The sequence below is a fragment of the Seriola aureovittata genome, chromosome 8 (genome assembly GCF_021018895.1).
Source record: "Seriola aureovittata isolate HTS-2021-v1 ecotype China chromosome 8, ASM2101889v1, whole genome shotgun sequence".
Lineage (NCBI taxonomy): Eukaryota > Metazoa > Chordata > Actinopteri > Carangiformes > Carangidae > Seriola > Seriola aureovittata.
The window spans coordinates 15,216,632-15,238,368 of NC_079371.1; the positions used below are offsets into that span (position 1 = coordinate 15,216,632).

Below are 21,737 nucleotides of genomic sequence, written 5' to 3' on the forward strand. Positions count from 1 at the left end.
GCATGCACATGCCTCTGTGGCTGACAAGGCTCTTCGTTGCCTTCCTGTGGCCAGAGAAAGACAGTGCAGCCTGCACACACGTCATTACGTCTTCACAGCTCTCAACAAGCCTCAGAGAAATATCTCTGTCAGCAGACAACGTAAAATACCCGTATGGAGGTCTATAGAGCAAATGAAAAGGGAGGGGGAGCTCAGATGATGTAGGACGACGTTTACTGCTGTTCTCTCTCTCTTGGTTCCACTCACTCACATACGCACATGCACAGCATTATTTACCCAAATATCGCCGACCAGTTGTACATTTTAGCGACAGATTAGCACGTGCTATATTTCATCATCATTCAAAAAACCATTACCACCATGCATGTGTGGTTGCAGGAATTATACGCTGACATATAAAATGATAATGAAGTTCAATGGTAAAATTATCATCTAAAACGTATGCAAATCGACATGAAATAATTACGAAAAAACTCAAATATCTGCATTTAGAGCAATAGTCATCTGCTCTAAATGGAGGTGGGCGACAGAGGGAGATGTAGAGAGGCAGTGTGAGAGGGAGGGGGAGAGTGCTGAAGCTGCTTTCAGCACCACGGAGGTGGACAGCGCCACACAGGCGGCCAACCTCTGCTGCTGCATGCTGCAGCAGCAGCAGCAGCCAGTGACATAGGCTCTCACTGAAGACAATGGGCAGCCAGGAAGACTAGACCTCAACATTTTCACTGTTTAACTAACTGAATGCCGGAATATATACAAGATTACATCGTACCAGAAGCACTCCCAAATAAGTTGTACTGCTGTAAACAGAGTCTGAAAATAATATAGTGAAAGCTCAAGAATGTAGTCACATTCGTGACAATACAATTTGGGACCATATAAAAATCTATTATTCTGACGTTATACCTACTACAGGGAAGAGAAGTAAACATTCAGAGATGTAATATAATGACATAGTTTAGGATTAAATTATGAAGACAGCACGTCTCCATTCAACTCTTAAATAGTATTGAGGCTTTTGCTACTAGTCCAGGGAGGCTATTTCCAGGAGTGATATTTGTAGGCATCAAGAAACATCAAGCATATTTCTAATGTACACATTTGGAAGCACAGCACACATGCATTTCATTCACATTTAAAATTTCAAGTTAAGCTTCAAATTGCACATGTTCACTGTCAGGTGCTGATTTACAGAAGGCCTACACAATGCTGAAGAGGTTTCCTTTTTTTTTTTACTAAAGCTTACAGATATTTTATCAGTATTCAAGGGAAGGCAAAGCAATCCATCCAAGCATTCATTTATTTTCTATCCTATACAGGCTGGAGCATATTCCATCTCACCATGGACAGGAGGGAGGGTAGACCCTGGATAGGTAACCAGTATATCACAGGGTTAACACACTGCACAATTACTATATTTACACCCACACAGACTGCCAGTTGGCCAGTGTATATACACTTGCTGTGAGGAGACTACTGTCATAACTACTGTGCTAAGCCCATCTTCACACGGTCGTTGCTCAACACAAAAATGACTATGCAGTTAATGCATACTTTTGGTTAGTATCCAAACCTGTATCAGATGAACTGATACTGAGTGACTAGAAAAAAGTTAAACGTGAAGGCTGCAATGCAAAGCAATACAAGAGACCTGTAAAAACTAGTAATACTACTCAACATACAGTATGTTCACATTTTGTTTGCTGAATCAGTTGCATGGTATGTTTTAAAGCTGTAGTGTGTGGTGTTGTTGCTGGTCTGCATCATATAACAAGTTTTTTTCTAGTCTTTGTCTACTTGAGTTAGGGCAATTGTGGTGCTCAATTGTACAGTTGAATCAACACCTCTCGAAAAAAATTTAAACAAAAACATTAATACATTACATTATAACGTTCATGAAGGTAGGATATCTTTCAACATTAGACTGCATTAGTTGTAGCTTGGTGAACCTGATAGACTGGCGACTGCGTGTATGAAGATTAAAAAATAAATAATAATGATATAAACCAATCCAGTACATCAACATTACAAATCACAGCCTCTTTATTTGACAATGTGTAATTTCATGCTCTCTGATTGCCTATATAAAGTGTATGTTGGTCTTGAGCGCCAACCAAAGGCTAAAATTCAAGACACAGTGCTGGCCAGTATATTCATTGCAACTTCATTAAGGCATGAGTTACCTCAACAGTTGGTGTTTCCTGCTAATACTTTTCTTAAACCTTGTAAGCCTGTTAGTGGGGAGAGCTGTCTGACTGTTCAAACGTGTGGTTCAAATGTAGTGAAGTACTTTTTCAATGCTGATTTAAAATACTGTTAATGGTAAAAGACTACTATTAAATGTGATGATGAGTGTAATCCAGAGTAACAATCACATCATGTTTTGAGCATCAAGGCACTCGCACTGTCACTCATGATCTTCTTTTAACAAAAGGTCTGTCCATCAACGCCTGGTTAATGTCATCATCAGTGGTGCTAGATGTTTTGTGAGGTATGTTAACATGTGTGTCGCTTGTGGAAAATCTGATTAACTGTTTGACTCAGAGCCAATGTGTGATGTTTACACACTGTGAAACTAGTCACTGCTATAGTTTGTGTCTGAATCCTATTACTGTATGGTGATCTAGAGCATGATGTTCAGCTGTCAGTGCGTCAGTAATCTGTCCTGTTTATAGAATCGTGAAAGACTGCACTACTGCATATGTTTGATGTTTTGAACAATATTGATGAAAACTATTTCTTACCTTATTTGGTGAGCCAGGATTTAACAGGAGTCAGGGAGGAAACAGGAACCACACCAGGTAACAAGAGGGGCACATGAAAGAGAGAAACAAGAAAGAAAGGATGTCAGTTAGACTGGTGGTCAGAAAATAAAGTTTGGGTTTGGGAAGTGCACATTCCAACATACTTACCATGGGGCTCAAAATGAAGGAGGGTGTGATTATGTGTGTTGACTCACAGAGTATGTAATTTCTGTTTATTTTGCTTTATAGTAAACCATGTCTCATAATTGGATTGCTCACAGTCTGCTGTGTGTTTACATGAACTATTAAAGTTTGTGGAAACAATTATGTGTCACTTGATCTGTAACTGTGTCAGACTTCAGTCACTGTAGCACTGATAAAATTAAGTGCCCATCAACACATACTATATAGTGGCTTTGTTGTTCAACAATAGAAAAAAATATTATGTAGTAATATGATACAGTTATTTCATGTATTATGATAATAATATAACAATTATTAGACTTGCATGTTGAATACATATTCACATTGCCATATGGGTGTGTTTGTGTGTGAGAGACACGGAATGAGCGATAGATAGATAGATAGATAGATAGATAGATAGATAGATAGATAGATAGATAGATAGATAGATAGATAGATAGATAGATAGATAGATAGATAGATTGATAGATTGATAGATAGATTGAGAGGATGGAGTTTGAGGGAAACTTTTAGTATTGTTGTCCTTGTACGAGGGGTTATGATTATAACAATGAACAAAACAGAAAATTTTGATATTTTTGCTTTAAAACTGTACAATAAACATGAAAAAGTAGCTCTACCTCAGTGACGAGTGGTGTAGAGAATAGCACTACATAGTCCAGTTACAGGTCACTGTAGCTGCTCTAACAAAAATAATTTCAGTCATGGTTCTATAATCAGTTTCACCAGCATTCACTGGCTAATCTATGGTATGTAAGATCATGCCACACAATAGAAGCTGGGTACATCAATCAACTCCCCCCTCAAACACATATATATATATATACTATACTTGTATGTGTATACATACAACCACTTCAGCCTGAACCACAACACTGCACTGCTGCACAAAGCCACTACCCTCATAGCAACAGCAGGGGGCCTCGAGGCGATGCCCTGAGATAAATCCATGCCTTATTAATGAGATTCTCTGATCTGTGACCCTGTGTTTGTCACAGCTGATGTGTGCATGAGTGTCTTTGTGAGGACACATTTAAGTTTCTTTGACTAAGCAAAGCAGCACCTGCTTTTTTAAAAAATTGGATTGATGTACTGCAGTTTAAATAAAAGTGAAAATAATTCCCCACTGGGTGTATAAAAAAGGAACAAATCTTAAGTAATAGCATAAGATCAGGTAGTTGCTACGAAAAACATACATACAAATAAACAGATCACTCAGGAAAACAAGCAACAATGAAACAAAAGATACACAAGGCTGTTTTTCTATTCATATAATATAAACAAAGAATCTAGTAATACATTGGTTGATCTAAGCCTATACATTAGTCAGTCTTCATCATGGACGTGCGTTTGCTGAAACAAGGGAAGACAAAACAAACAGGGCAGCACTGATCAGAGCAAATATCACATGCAGCCATGATCACCCCTTCCCCCTCCCTTTTCACCATCATCATCCCCACCCCAGGTTTGAGGATGCTGCACCTAGTTGCCCAAAATAGGGGTGTCTTCCATCCTACCAGTAACAACAAACACATGGAACCATCATACACTAGCGGCTGCATCTGCTGCTGACCCCCTGTGGCTCAATGAAAATGGTACAGTCCTGCCAGTGAGTCAGCTTGTTGCTATGGTAACACATCCCACCCCACTTGCTCGCATCCCACCCTGCTTCCTGCGAGCTGGCAATGGTGGCTAAAAAAAGAGTTACAAAAACAACATGAAGGATAAAGAAGAAGACAGAGGGATGGAAGAGAAATGGTGCTTAGACACACACACACACACACACACACACACACATACACACACACACGTGTACAGTGATAATACCTTCTTCAAATAAAGCACATGTTTATAGACCACATGGGTATTAAAGAATCTTCCAACAAATGGATGAAAAGAGGTGCATAGGAGATATTTCCTCTTGCCATGAACATGATGACCTACACAGGGATGAAATGACACCATTTGGAGTTTAATGTCTTTTAATAGACAGAACAAAATGTCCTACACTGAGCAATCTCCCTCTCCTTTTCTCTCTGTCTTTCTCTCTCTGCAGCAGAGTGGTGCAGCTGGAGAGGGGGAGGGGAGGGATGCAGAAAATGAGATCAGGAGGAAAAGGGAAGGCTGCTAGAAACCATGAACAACTGCTGATCAGTGAGCTTCCGGTTTTAGCCACAATTTGACACAATTCTAACAACAGTGATAGAGTGAATAAAAATATAAATATCTTATCAAAACAAATATTTATAGAAATACTGTAATCACTCAATTAGGATGCAATATAAAACAAACTTAATATAATCGTTGATAATTACATGTATGTATTATATTGTAACTACACTATGATATAGGAATTATAATGCACTTCATCTTTATTTGGCTACAAGGCAAGACTGGGTGTTTCTTCTAAATCACATTAAAAGTATTAAGGGAACTGGATATGGTTTGACAGCTTCTGAGAGTCAAAAACACACATACAAACATGCCCTACACGAACATCAAAATTAGAGGAATTTTGGAATATATTTGAGTAAACCCTGTGTGGATATGTTGTTTCTCAGTCTTTGTAATCTTGACACAACTTGGCCATTGCCCCATATTACACTGTTCTAGGTAATCCCTTGCGTAATCCTATCAGCCAGTACAGACCTTCACACTTCCACCTCTGGGACACCAACACACATTGAAAGACAATATCTTTTGCATGTTCTTAAACAAATGTCTAGTTTATCTGACATTGTGCAAACAAAGGTAGAGATAGCAAAGTACTATAGTAAACTAGTGGAAGTATAGTTCTATAGTTGCACAAAAAGAGTGATCAGCTAATAACCCCACATTAATATAAGTCATATTCCTTTACTCTCAAAGGGATGAGTTTGTGTTGGCTAGTAATTAGCCACCACCCCTACCAGTGTGAAAAGCAAACCTTCTCAGCAGTTGGCAAGATAACTCCTGTTGTGTGGGCTCCAAGGTTTAGTTACATAACTAAGTTTGTAGTTTAGAAATACAGTTCCAGTGTGGGGATGTACCTCCTGTTATTCTTTCCTGGTGTGTGTCTGAATGACCAAACCACCCACCACCCCCACACACCCACCCACCCACCCACCCACCACCCCCACACACACACACACACACACACACACACACACACACACACACACACACACACACACACACACACAACACACACACACACACACACACACCACACACACACACACACACACACACCACACACACACACACACACACACACACACACACACACACACACACACACACACACACACACACACACCGCAAATCCTTAAACCTGCTACAACTATAACTAGATCCTGAATAAATATCTTGAAATGAATACCTGACTCCCTTGTCCTGATTGACATCCCACAGTGACAGCCAAACCCTCCTCACCAGCTACCTATCTATACCTATTTACAATAGTTGTTACTTTAGCACTATATTAAACAATAAATCTGCCATTGCTACATGTTTTACCAAGCAATACATCAGCAACTGTTACATGAAAAATATGTACTTTACTAATAATGGCTGTAAAGATGTGTTAATTTCCTTCTAACATACTTTTTACTTTTCCCCTTCCATAATTAAAAAAAACAATCATGGTCTGCTATGGAATAGTTCTTGAAACTTAAGCAGGATGGATGATTGGTGAAGAGGAGCTTGAAGCCTAAGTTTAAGGATGTTTTCTAACTGCTTGGCTCTATCCTGTGTGCGTTTAAAAGCACCTCTTTGTATGAAGCAGCAGAACAACAGTGCCAGAGGGACAGGCCCCAGCAGTTATCTGTTAGAGAGAGTATGATGCACTGAAGCTATATACATATTTGAAAGGAGTCTCTTGCGCTTCAGCCCCTCCACTGATAGAGATCTGTGCTCTCAGAGTAGGACAGGATACAAATAGTTTGATGGACAACTTCAGAACAACTGAACCCAAATTTGAGTTCAGGCACCTACATATTATTTTACTCTGTTAATATCATGCACAGTGTATTAAAGTGTTGTACATCTCCTCTGTGGGAATGAAGTCACACCCTAAGGCCCCTGATATCTCAAATATCTGGAGTTTATCAACAAAACTGCAATGAGGGTTTAGAGATTAACATCCCCACACACACACACACGGTGCACAGTAAGTTGATGGGCCCCACGGCACACACATAGGCACACAGCTGCTCACCAGACAGCATAGCTATGAACGCAGAACACTTAAACAAGAGCTCAGGCTTGTGGGAACCGAGAGCTTCCGCATGTGATTACAGTTTTGTGGTCAGTAACAGGTTTAATGATGATGACTGATGATGGGAGCCTTGCATGAGATGCAAGATGGCTGATGACATCTCCAACATAGGTTTCTTAAACAGAAAGATAAAACAACAACACACTGAAGAGTTACAGCGTATGAAAGAGACCGTACTGTGTAGCTGGTTGCAAAGATTCCGGTGAGCTTTGACCCCTATGGAGCTGCTGAGGTCAAAATAATTTATGGTACTCAGTAAAAACGTTTGCCACTATAAACCTAAGAAAATGAGACATAATGGTTCAAACACAGTTGAAACAGATAAAGCAGACACAGATGTGGGCTAATAACGATCACAGACTACTTCCAGCGGATATAGGGGTTAACACACTTAACCTAAGTTTCTGCTTTGTAGTTTGTCAGCTTCTATTTTCACATGCCCTGAGCATCACAGGGACTTTACTGCTGAAACACATGCACCACACAGAGCGAATGAACCAGGCATACTAGTTGATAGTACTTCTTCCAAAGCTGAACTGAACTCGGCAGACATAACTGTATACAGACTATCCTCAGCCACATCAAACAAGCCTTTAGTAATCACTAATACATCAAGCTAGATGTTTAAGTGAAGCTTTATGTGCCCTTAAACTAAAGACAAATGTTATTTCCATGCACCAACTTTGAAAGAAGAAAGATATTTTGCACACATGCATTCATTTCCTCACCACAGGCATCATTATAATGACAGGGTTATTTGTGCCAAGTCGACCACACTGTCACTTTTACCACACAACAAAGGGGAAAACTACTCTGTGCATGGCTTTCATTTGCAGCACATAATGTAAGCCCTCACAGACGGAGGCTCTTACAGGAGAAAGCAATTCTAGCCGGTTATTGTGTTGCTCCTATTACCAGACTATAGGAAAATCATTATTTTACAGTCTTTGTTAGATTTCAATACTTTCTAGCTTTATTTCTTTTGGAAGCTCAGTTTTCTTTCATCATTATATTCTTGCGTTCAAACACATTCAGCCTCTGTCCTGATTTCTGACATCCGCTCTTCATTTGTTATATAAGATATGTAGCCTAGATGTCTCTCCCTCTCTCCTGTTACTTCTTGTCTTCCATTCATTTATATTCTATCGAGACATATCTCACTCTGTCTGTGTCCTTTACAGTACAGTCAGTAATAGCCCGATATGACTGTTTCACACATGAGACTTCCCTTAGCCCTATATTTCAACGAAGAGGGGCTGCAGATCAAAATGGCTGCCGTGCATCACTAACACAAATGCTGCACAGGGATGGTGGAGACTGTGCCGGTTACCACGTGCCTCTTCCCCTCCCCCGCTGCCTCTCTGCCTCTCCATCACACTGCTTCTCTCTCTTGTTCTCAGTCTCACCAGCATCTGTAATTGACCGTTCTCTCTTCGCCTTTAGCATATTTCTAACCGCTTAATCAATATTATTGTCTCTCTTTGCATTTGATTTATTGATCTGCACCAACTAACTTTGTTATCGTGTCCCTGTGTCCATCCCTGCTCCTTTTCTCTGTGTGTGCAGCTCTATGTCTATGGCTTCACCGTGTTGTGAAGGGAACTAGGTCACTGAGAAAGTAGTACACTGCATGGTTCTGTGTTTCTATGCAAGCACAGTCTGTAGCAAAGCTTTAGCAGGAATGAGCAGGAATCTATTTCTTTCATTGTAGCTTTTGTATTGTTCTCTCACACCTCTGCAGGTCATCACATGATGCTCTGATAGGGCATACGGTACATTTTAATTCAGTCTGTGGAAGCGGAAAGGGATTTAAATATAGTCAACTAAACATATCTTTACTTGGTCTGTCTGCACAAACCATCATGTTTCAACACAATATGCTGCATGTAAATGCCAGCACTAGTAATAAACGAATCAATATTAATATCAAAGAATGGAATTAAGGTGATGCAGCAAAAATATGAAAACACATGGAGATGATGTAGTGTCATAATTCAAACAAGTATAAGTAACAAGTATATTAAACAGGGAACTTCACATAAAAATAAAAAATAAAAAAATAAAACCACACAGGAAGATATAGTTATGGCCTCTGTACATGGAATAGTCAACAACAATGCTGGACTGTGTGCAGCAAGTAATTGGAAATGAATTGGGATGCATTGGGCTGTATTTTGCACAGAACGAAACGCAAGAATTGTTAAAGCTCAAAAGGGGGCAGAGTAAAAAGTCCAGTGTTGGTGCTTGTCTAAACTTTTGGCACAATAAGTATAGTGTGCAACTGAAAAGACCTTTGGAGTATAAATATAATGGGCACAGTACCAGAACTGTCCAAATGATGAGCAGCAGTGGAACTGAAGTACACACACAAAGCAAACAAAAAACATGGGAACAGGTGTATTCAGGAAGCAAGGAATAGGCTGATCTCACCTCCGTGACCAAATTCTCTGACTCTGTTTTAGGCCTTGGCACTGTTCTGGTAGCACCATGGTCAACACTCAGAGTGCTCTGACTGAAGGGTTGAGAGCACTTTATATCACTCTTCCGGGAGTCCGTAGTTCCGTACACATCGTAACTGAACGTCTGCTTCAACGTACCGGTTCCTCCTACGTCTGCGTAAAGGGGCGGGTAATACGGAATAACAGGAAGATTCCCAGTGGATTTGTAAAACAAGCGCTCGTGTCTCCATCTGTGGATTTTCACTGATATAATAACCACTAAACACGTGATGAAGAGGAAGGAAACTACAGCCAGACCCAACACCAAGTAAAAAGTCAGGTTGTCATTGTACTCCTTGTCGTGTGTAAAGTCAGTGAACTCCGACAGCACTTCAGGGAAGCTGTCCGCCACTGCCACATTAACAATGACTGTAGCTGAACGAGAGGGCTGCCCGTTGTCCTCCACTATAACAGTCAGTCTTTGTTTCACTGCATCTTTATCAGTGACTTGGCGGATAGTTCTTATTTCTCCATTCTGTAAGCCCACTTCAAACAGCGCCCTGTCTGTGGCTTTCTGCAGTTTATAGGAGAGCCAGGCATTCTGTCCAGAGTCCACATCAACAGCCACCACTTTAGTCACCAGATAGCCCACATCTGCTGAACGAGGCACCATTTCAGCCACCAGAGAGCCACCAGTCTGGACTGGGTACAGAACCTGAGGAGGGTTGTCGTTCTGGTCCTGGATCAGTATTTTCACAGTCACATTGCTACTGAGTGGAGGAGAGCCTCCATCCTGAGCTTTGACGCGAACATGGAACTCTTTCGTTTGCTCATAGTCGAAGGACCGCACAGCAAGTATCTCTCCACTCTCTGCATTCACAGAAAAATAAGCCGAGGCTGACATCCCATTCAGTTGGCTATCCTCAAGAAAATAGGAAATACGCGCATTGTTCCCAGAGTCTTTGTCATTGGCCTTGACAGAGAGGAGTGACATGCCAGGTGAATTGTTTTCAGTGATAAAAGCATTCAGGTATTGTTGTGGGAACATTGGGGCGTGGTCGTTTACATCTGATATTCTTAAATGAATTGTTTTGTTTGTTGAATAAGGTAGAGAACCCTCATCCATTGCTGTTATTGTTATGTTATATTCAGGCACTGTTTCACGGTCTAATACATCGTCAGACATCAGGCTATAGAAATTAGTCGATGATGACTTGATTTTGAAAGGTAAATCTCGGCTAATAAAACACTTAACTTGGCCATTTTTACCCGAGTCTAAGTCTTTGATATTGAGCATAGCTATAACTGTATCTGGAGCCGAATCCTCTGGTATGGGATTAGAGAGGGAGATGATGCTTATGACAGGGGCATTGTCATTTACGTCGGTCACTTCAATTAGCACTTTGCTCGTGTCTCTCAACCCTCCTTTATCTGTAGCTTCTACATCAATTTCATAATGCTTGACTTTTTCGTAATTTAACTCACCTCCCACGGTCATTTCCCCGGTGTGGGAATCCATATTAAACACAGATGATGTAATGTCTGTATTTTGCGAGAACGAATATACTAACTCTCCGTTTGTTCCCTTATCAGCATCCGTGGCACTAACCTTTAAAATGACAGTGCCCCTTGACGCATTTTCAGGAACTGTCACTCTGTAAAGAGACTGGCCGAACATAGGTGCATTGTCATTTGCATCCATTACAATAACATTAATTTTAACAGACCCTGATTTAGGGGGGTCGCCGCCATCATATGCTGTTAGCGTTAGTTTATGTTCCTCTTGATTTTCTCTGTCTAACAAGGTCTGGAGAACCATTTCAGCATATTTAGTTCCGTCAGGTCGAGATAGCATATTTAATTTGAAATGATCTGTAGGACTCAGTTTATACGTTTGGAGAGTATTCAACCCAACGTCTGGGTCTCTGGCGCTGTCAAGAGAAAACCGCGCTCCCCTAACAGCCAATTCACTAATTTCAAAATTCATTTCCCTCTTGGCAAAAACCGGAGCATTGTCATTTATATCAAGGATTTCCACGTCGATGCGGTGGAGCTCCATAGGATTATCCAGTATTATTTGAAAATGCAGAGAGCAAGGAGACACTAGCCCGCATTGCTCCTCTCTATCTATCCTCTTGTTAACTACAAGTGTCCCTTTATCCAAATTAAGACCGACGTACTCACTGCTGTCCTCGGTAAATATTCTAGCCCGCCCAGATTTCAGCCTCTTAACATCCAAGCCCAAATCCTGAATGATATTCCCGACAAGGGAGCCCGTCGCCATTTCCTCAGGTATAGAATAACGGACATGTCCGACGGTTACTTCTGCTACAAAAATGCAGAGAAACAACAGCTTCCATGGAAATATAAAACCTCCACCCATCATAACCACAATCGAAATGGATTAAAAAAAAACACCACCGCGTCAGAAATATTTTGTTGCGAGCTTAATAGTGGGGTGTCTTTGTACAGCCACTTCCGATAGAAATAAAGCTGTAATACGACAGAGAAGGGAGGACTTCGCTTTAGAAAGGGATCTTATTTTCCTCAAACTAATCAACAGCGGCACTTAGGGACGTAAAAAGAAATTGCATAAATGTATAAAACGTGGTTCAATATCTGTCTTCTTCTCAGAGCACAGGAAAACCAGATAGATAGATAGATAGATAGATAGATAGATAGGTAAGTAGATAGATAAGTAGATAGATAGATAGATAGATAGATAGATAGATAGATAGATAGATAGATAGATAGATAGATAGATAGATAGATAGATAGATAGATAGATAGATAGATAGATGTAATGCTAATGATGTTGTGTCTCTGTCCATGGTACTAAACGTTACATAAAAATCGGTCGTGGTTTAGCTCTATGAATTCTAACCTCTAGAGGAGAGTCTGGTTCATCCAGGATGCTCTTTTCATTCTGTATCCGCTGCATCGTCCCTGTAGAACTGGAGTCCATTATCAGCACGTTCTGACTACCAGCTCTGCCGAACTTACAGTCACTCTTTCTGGAGTCAGTCGTCCTGCACACCTCGTAGTTGTACACGTGTTGGAGAGTCCCTGTCCCCAAAGTGTCTGAGTAACGTGGTGGATAATATGGAATCACAGGGAGATTGGAGTGGTACAGGATGCGAGACTGTCTCCATCTGTAGATTTTCACTGATATAATAACCACTAAACACGTGATGAAGAGGAAGGAAACTACAGCCAGAGCCAACACTAAGTAAAAAGTCAGGTTGTCATTGTACTCCTTGTCGTGTGTAAAGTCAGTGAACTCCGACAGCACTTCAGGGAAGCTGTCCGCCACCGCCACGTTAACAATGACTGTAGCTGAACGAGAGGGCTGCCCGTTGTCCTCCACTATAACAGTCAGTCTTTGTTTCACTGCATCTTTATCAGTGACTTGGCGGATAGTTCTTATTTCTCCATTCTGTAAGCCCACTTCAAACAGCGCCCTGTCTGTGGCTTTCTGCAGTTTATAGGAGAGCCAGGCATTCTGTCCAGAGTCCACATCAACAGCCACCACTTTAGTCACCAGATAGCCCACATCTGCTGAACGAGGCACCATTTCAGCTACCAGAGAGCCACCAGTCTGGACTGGGTACAGAACCTGAGGAGGGTTGTCGTTCTGGTCCTGGATCAGTATTTTCACAGTCACATTGCTACTGAGTGGATGAGAGCCTCCATCCTGCGCTTTAACGCGGAAGTGGAAATCTTTGATCTGCTCATAGTCAAAAGAGCGCACTGCATGTATGACTCCACTATCAGCACTAACGGACACATATGAGGAGACTGGCACTCCGTTAACAGAGGAGTCCTCCAGTATGTAAGAAACACGGGCATTCTGGTTCCAGTCAGCGTCTCTGGCTTTCACTGTGAATATAGAGAGGCCTGGTGTGTTGTTTTCTACAATGTAGGCCTCATATGAGCTCCTCTCAAAGACAGGCGCGTTGTCATTCACATCAGAAATCTGTAAGGCGAGAGTGACGCTGCTCGAGAGGGAGGGCACTCCCTCATCAGAGCAGGTCACTGTTATATTATACGTAGATGCTGTCTCCCTATCTAAACCGCTGTCTGTCATTAAACTATAGAAATCATTTGTTATAGACTTCATCACAAAAGGAATATTATCATTTATATTGCATTGCACTCTACCGTTTTCACCGGAGTCAACGTCCTCAATATTTATCATTGTTACAACAGTACCGGGTTCAGCATCTTCTGATATTAGGTTTGATTTAGACATTATGTGAATATCGGGTTTATTGTCATTCATATCAGTGACGTCGATCATCACTTTGCAGGAATCAACTAGTCCTCCATCATCACTTGCACGAACGTTTATCTGAAATGTTCGAGCTTTTTCATAGTCAACATTTCCTTTCAGCCGAATTTCACCACTTTCATCATTCACTTCAAATAACCCACGTGCATGATCTAATATACTTGAAATTGAATAAGTTATTTTACCATTAGATCCATGATCTGCATCTGTAGCAGTAACTATCAGTACAACTGTTCCTACTGGTGCATTTTCTTTAATAGAGGCTTTATAAATGGCCTGTGTAAAAACAGGAGCATTGTCGTTCACGTCTAAAACAGTGATCAGAATCTGCATTGTTCCTGTCATCTGTGTCTCTCCCCCGTCTACCGCCGTCAGAACTAGAGACAAGTGTTCATGCTTTTCTCTGTCAAGAGGTTTCTCTAAAACCATTTCCACATTTTTCGTTCCATCTGCTTGATCGTGTAATTTAACAATAAAATTGTCTCGTGGTTCAAGTCGATATGTTTGCAGTCCATTTGAACCTACATCAGGATCAACTGCACGATCTAATATGAATTTAGCCCCACTAACGGCGGATTCACTGATTTTAAATCTGACGTCGTTCTTTTCGAAGGATGGAGGGTTATCATTAACATCTGTGATTTCGATAGTCACACTGTAAAATTCCATCGGATTCTCTAATATAATCTGAAAATGCAAAGCGCAAGGCGTTGTTTGTCCACATAGCGCCTCTCTGTCTATCCTGTCTCTGATGAGGAGGACTCCTCTTTCGTTATTCAGCTCGATATATTCGCCACTGTCTCGAGTAAATATGCGAGCCTTACCCGATTTAAGTCTTTTAACATCTAAGCCAAAATCCTTTACCATGTTTCCGACTAAAGAACCCTTTGGCATTTCCTCCGGAATGGAATAGCTGACCTGTCCGAACACAGAGCTTAGAGACAGGACCGACAAAAACAACAGTACTTGCCCTCTCATTGTTCTGTCAGACGTTATCCCAATGTAAACCATCAAAGCCATTTGGTCATCTAACTTCCACAAATGAAAAGACAACAAGGTTTTAAATATATTCCCGGTATGAAAAGGATTCGACGTCCTGTATCTCCGGTAAATTCCAGACAGTACACTTTGGTTCTATATCTTCCTTTCTCTAAAATAAAGACACTATGGGAGGGACAAAGAGTCTGCGGTAAATCTCATACAAACTGGCCAACAGCGGCACTCTGAGTTCATAAAATCAAATTGCAGCTGAAATGTGCAAAAAAAAATAGACATGCTTTGATTGTGAATAAAAACAGAAACAGTTCTCCTGTGAGTTGGCGGTGTTGTTTGATACATTAAACCGACGAAAGAAAGAGAATCTATATGAGGAATATGAGATGTGCAAGTTAGATGTAAATAAAAATTTGAAAAAACATAGCAGCAACCTTAAAAAACAAAACAAATTTAACTTGAGAAAATGCCTGGTTTTGAACTTGGAATCGTGTCGCTCTCTAGGGTGCTGAAATTAAGAGGGGCGTGATTTAAAAGCGTCACTTCACCGTAGGAAAAGAGGGCTAGCAAATTCTAACCTCGAGAGGAGAGTCTGGTTCATCCAGGATGCTCTTTTCATTCTGTATCCGCTGCATCGTCCCTGTAGAACTGGGGTCCATTATCAGCACGTTCTGACTACCAGCTCTGCCGAACTTACAGTCACTCCTTCTGGAGTCAGTCGTCCTGCACACCTCGTAGTTGTACACGTGTTGGAGAGTCCCGGTGCCCAAAGTGTCTGAGTAACGTGGTGGATAATATGGAATCACAGGGAGATTGGAGTGATACAGGATGCGAGACTGTCTCCATCTGTAGATTTTCACTGATATAATAACCACTAAACACGTGATGAAGAGGAAGGAAACTACAGCCAGAGCCAACACTAAGTAAAAAGTCAGGTTGTCATTGTACTCCTTGTCGTGTGTAAAGTCAGTGAACTCCGACAGCACTTCAGGGAAGCTGTCCGCCACCGCCACGTTAACAACGACTGTAACTGACCGAGAGGGCTGCCCGTTGTCCTCCACTATAACAGTCAGTCTTTGTTTCACTGCATCTTTATCAGTGACTTGGCGGATAGTTCTTATTTCTCCATTCTGTAAGCCCACTTCAAACAGCGCCCTGTCTGTGGCTTTCTGCAGTTTATAGGAGAGCCAGGCATTCTGTCCAGAGTCCACATCAACAGCCACCACTTTAGTCACCAGATAGCCCACATCTGCTGAACGAGGCACCATTTCAGCCACCAGAGAGCCACCACTCTGGACTGGGTACAGAACCTGAGGAGGGTTGTCGTTCTGGTCCTGGATCAGTATTTTCACAGTCACATTGCTATTGAGTGGAGGAGAGCCTCCATCCTGAGCTTTGACGCGGAAGTGGAAATCTTTGATCTGCTCGTAGTCAAAAGAGCGCACTGCATGGATGACTCCACTATCAGCACTAACGGACACATATGAGGAGACTGGCACTCCGTTAACAGAGGAGTCCTCCAGTATGTAAGAAACACGGGCATTCTGGTTCCAGTCAGCGTCTCTGGCTTTCACTGTGAATATAGAGAGGCCTGGTGTGTTGTTTTCTACAATGTAGGCCTCATATGAGCTCCTCTCAAAGACAGGCGCGTTGTCATTCACATCAGAGATCTGTAAGGTGAGAGTGACGCTGCTGGAGAGGGAGGGCACTCCCTCATCAGAGCAGGTCACTGTTATATTATACGCAGAGGCTTTCTCTCTGTCTAAATCAGTGTCTGTCACTAAACTATAGAAATTATTTGATGTCGATTTCAGTAAGAACGGAATATTATCATTTATAAAACACTGAACTTTACCGTTTTCACCAGAGTCTGCATCCTCAACATTTATCATTGTTACTACAGTGTTACGTTTAGCATCCTCTGAGATCACATTTGATTTAGACATAATATGAATATCAGGCTTATTATCATTTATATCTAATATATCTACTATCACCTTACAAGAACCAGTTAGTCCACCACCGTCACTTGCACGAATGTTTATTTGAACATTTCCCGACTTTTCATAGTCAAGTTTTCCAACTAACTTAATATCGCCACTTTCCTTATTTATTTCAAAGATTCCACTGGCATGATCTAGAGTACTTGAAATTGAATATGTTATTCTACCATTTGAGTCACGATCTGCATCTGTTGCAGTAACTGTCAGTACAACTGTTCCTTCAGGTGCATCTTCTTTTATAGAGGCTTTATAAACAGACTGTGTAAAAACAGGAGCATTGTCATTAGCATCTAAAACGGTGATGTGAATCTGCATTGTTCCTGTCATCTGCGGTTCGCCTCCATCCGCCGCCATGAGAACTAAAGACAACTGATCATTTTCCTCCCTGTCCAGCGGTGTATGTAGAACCATCTCCACATTCTTACTCGTATCAATTTGATTGTTCAATTTGAGAGAGAATTCGCCCGATGGCTTCAAAATGTAGGTTTTTAAACCGTTTTCGCCAACATCTAGATCAATAGCCCTGTCTAAAATAAATGTTGTACCACTAAGTGTAAACTCGCTAATATTGAAGTGGATGTCGCTTGTTACAAACGTTGGGGGGTTATCATTTATATCAGTGATCTCGATATTAATACTGTAGAATTCCATAGGATTCTCTAATATGATCTGACAATGCAAAGCGCAGGGCGTCGTTAGTCCGCAAAGTGCCTCTCTGTCTATTCTTTCTTTGATAAGGAGGACTCCTGTTTCTCGGTTCAGCTCGATATATTCTGCACTATCCCGTGTGAAAACACGAGCCTTGCCAGAATTCAACCGTTTGACATCTAAACCTAAATCTTGAGCTATGTTGCCAACGAAAAAGCCTTTAGACATTTCCTCGGGAATGGAGTAGCTGACCTGTCCGACCACCGAGCAGAAGGAGATGACCGAGATAAACAACAGTACTTGCCGTTTCATTGTTATTTCCGACATCGTCTTTGCAGAAAGTCCTTGCATAAACCTTTCAGTCATCTGTTATAATTGTTTGTCATGAGTCCACTGTCAATACATAGTCATAGAATCCCTTAAGAGAAAGAAGAAATAGCCGTTCAATAACTCCCTTGTTTCATTTTGGTTAGATCCCCCTTGTGTGCTTCATTGTATCTCCCCGTCTCGCCTCTAGCTCAAATATACGGATATGATGGGAGGTACCACTACATATATGCTGTAAAACTGATACAAACTAGTCAACAGCGTCCCTCTGAGTTCAAAGTCAAAATTACACGAGAAATACTAATGACCATATGACGAGTATTTGTGAGACAGAGTTAAAACGTGTGGAAAAAAGATTTTGATAAGATAAAGAAAAAAGACAATAAGTTTAGATAGAGAAGAAGGAGACGGGTGAGGGTGCTTTTGAGAGGATACAAGTTAAAATTACAAAACCTCATATGAAGTTTTTTGTTGAAACTAGAGTGAATAAAAATGACTTACATTTTTAACTACCAGGTAAAAAGTTGACATAAAAAAGGCTTTTTAAAAGTGGTAATTAGCGTAATATCTATTAAGATTTAATCTCTAGGGAACAGCCTGCTTTAAGTCGCAAACACTGTCTCTGTCCATGGTGCTGATTGCATATTTTTTATGAACGGAAACGATTTATACCTTCATATGTGACAAACAATTCACAGCTCGAATGAACCCCAAATAACCAACCTCAAGAGGAGAGTCTGGTTCATCCAGGATGCACTTTTCATTCTGTATCCGCTGCATCGTCCCTGTAGAATTGGGGTCCATTATCAGCACGTTCTGACTACCAGCTCTGCCGAACTTACAGTCACTCTTTCTGGAGTCATTCGTCCTGCACACCTCGTAATTGTACACGTGTTGGAGAGTCCCTGTTCCCAAAGTGTCTGAGTAACGTGGTGGATAATATGGAATCACAGGGAGATTGGAGTGATACAGGATGCGAGACTGTCTCCATCTGTAGATTTTCACTGATATAATAACCACTAAACACGTGATGAAGAGGAAGGAAACTACAGCCAGAGCCAACACTAAGTAAAAAGTCAGGTTTTCATTGTACTCCTTGTCGTGTGTAAAGTCAGTGAACTCCGACAGCACTTCAGGGAAGCTATCCGCCACCGCCACGTTAACATTGACTGTAGCTGAACGAGAGGGCTGCCCGTTGTCCTCCACTATAACAGTCAGTCTTTGTTTCACTGCATCTTTATCAGTGACTTGGCGGATAGTTCTTATTTCTCCATTCTGTAAGCCCACTTCAAACAGCGCCCTGTCTGTGGCTTTCTGCAGTTTATAGGAGAGCCAGGCATTCTGTCCAGAGTCCACATCAACAGCCACCACTTTAGTCACCAGATAGCCCACATCTGCTGAACGAGGCACCATTTCAGCCACCAGAGAGCCACCCGTCTGGACTGGATACAGAACCTGAGGAGGGTTGTCGTTCTGGTCCTGGATCAGTATTTTCACAGTCACATTACTACTGAGTGGAGGAGAGCCTCCATCCTGAGCTTTGACGCGGAAGTGGAAATCTTTGATCTGCTCGTAGTCAAAAGAGCGCACTGCATGGATGACTCCACTTTCAGCACTAACGGACACATATGAGGAGACTGGCACTCCGTTAACAGAGGAGTCCTCCAGTATGTAAGAAACACGGGCATTCTGGTTCCAGTCAGTGTCTCTGGCTTTCACTGTGAATATAGAGAGGCCTGGTGTGTTGTTTTCTACAATGTAGGCCTCATATGAGCTCCTCTCAAAGACAGGCGCGTTGTCATTCACATCAGAGATCTGTAAGGTGAGAGTGACGCTGCTCGAGAGGGAGGGCACTCCCTCATCAGAGCAGGTCACTGTTATATTATACTCAGAGGCTCTCTCTCTGTCTAATTCACTGTCTGTCACAAGGCTATAGAAATTACTGGATGTGGATCTAATTGCAAATGGTATATTTTTGTTAATCACACACCTCACCTTCTCATTTTCTTCAGAATCAGCATCATTTACACTCATCACAGCTACCACCGTGTTGGAAGGGGAATCTTCTCCAACTGAATTGGATGATGAAATCATATTTATAACGGGGCTATTGTCATTAATGTCACCTACATCAATGATTACTTTGCTTGAATCAGACAGACCTCCTCGATCAACTGCTTCTATATAAATTTCATAATTCCTGGCTTTTTCAAAATCAATAGGCCCCTCTAATATAAGATCACCATCTTCAGTGATGTGAAACAACTTCGAAGTGCCAATCATGCTATTACTGATCGTGTAGCTAACATCTCCATTCGAACCTTTGTCTGCATCGGAGGCACTCACTTTGGTAATGATTGTTCCCTTAAGAGAATTTTCTTTCACACTTGCTTTGTATACAGTTTGCGTAAAAACAGGAGCGTTGTCATTCGCGTCTAGCACAGTAATATGGATCTGCATAGTGCCAGACCTTTGCGGCTCTCCTCCATCTACAGCCGTCAACAGTAATGATGTAAACTCCTGTTTCTCTCTATCCAGAGGTTTTTGTAAAATCATTTCTACCTTTTTAAAACCATCAGATTGACTATGTAATTTAATTATAAAATTATCATTGGGCTTTAGTGTATAGCTCTGAAGACCATTCAGCCCGATATCAGGATCTATAGCTTTATCTAGCATGAATTTAGAGCCGATGACGGCAAACTCGCTGATTTCAATGTTTTTCTCTTCCTTTTGGAATGTAGGAGCGTTGTCATTGATATCTGTGATTTCAACAGTAATCGGGAATATTTCAATAGGGCTTTCTAAAGCAATCTGAAAATGCAACGCGCAAGGCGTTGTCTGGCCACAGAGAGCCTCGCGGTCTATCCTCTCTTTGATAATGAGGAGTCCTTTTTCCTTGTTAAGCTGTATGTATTCGGCGCTGTCTCCCGTGTGAATACGAGCTCTACGCGCTTGAAGCTGTTTAACTTCCAGACCTAAATCATGAGCTATGTTACCGACCAAGGAGCCTTTGGCGATTTCCTCGGGGATAGAGTAGCTGACCTGGCCGAGCGCTGAACTGAGACAGATGACTGAGAAAAACAACAGTACTTGCCGTCTCATTGTTCTGTCAGACATATCCGTCGAAACAAACTAACGTTTACTCCTCTCTTTTGATATCAGCGGTATTGGTGCAAATAAAATCCCCAAAGTGTCAGTTTAATCAATCAACAACTGATGGTAAAATGATTCCAGCTTGATATTCCATGCATTGTGTTGCATCCACCGGCGACTGTACGTTTATGTTTCGGAGTCCTTCTCGCTTGTGAGAAGACAGGGGGGTGTTCTAGTACAAATGTGTCATAAAACGTCAAGAGGCTGGATCAACAGCGACCCACTGAGTTCAGAACATGAAACTACATGAGTTAAAGAGAAAAATACAGTTGCCTCTGTTGTTTCCTGTATTTTCACTGAATAAACTACCAACCAACACAGACTACTGTTTCTGTTTTATTGTGCGGGTAAAGTGATGCTAAATAGCACGATATATTCTCCAAACAAATACTTGATCTAAAGTGAATGAAGGAGAAATACTTATATCGAAAATAAAAAGAGAAAAAGAGAAAAAACAAACAAACAAGAGAGACAGTTCTTTCGCTGTCCAAGGTACTGAAACTCTATGGGCTATAAATGACATCACTGAATATATACATTTAAGTTTGAGTCTGAGGCAAAGAATTGTGAGTCTAACCTCTAGAGGAGAGTCTGGTTCATCCAGGATGCTCTTTTCATTCTGTATCCGCTGCATCGTCCCTGTAGAACTGGGGTCCATTATCAGCACGTTCTGACTAC

The 21,737-nt window shown here is 41.4% G+C and overlaps 1 protein-coding gene across 41 annotated transcripts in view; it reads right to left on the reverse strand.

Annotated features, from left to right (window-relative positions):
* LOC130173281 (protocadherin gamma-C5-like) overlaps nucleotides 1–21,737 on the reverse strand; it is a 281,937-nt gene that overhangs the window by 47,629 nt on the left and 212,571 nt on the right. The window contains exon 1 of one of the 41 annotated variants that reach the window (XM_056382376.1): nucleotides 15,504–18,067. The exons of 37 other annotated variants lie outside the window; for them this stretch is intronic. In XM_056382376.1, the coding sequence (XP_056238351.1) occupies nucleotides 15,504–17,942 (2,439 nt within the window). In that variant the 5' untranslated portion in view covers nucleotides 17,943–18,067. Of the gene's footprint in view, nucleotides 1–9,633; nucleotides 12,105–12,525; nucleotides 15,034–15,503; nucleotides 18,068–21,737 lie in introns of those variants that run through there. 3 more of the 41 variants (XM_056382379.1, XM_056382410.1, XM_056382390.1) reach the window with 3 other exon arrangements.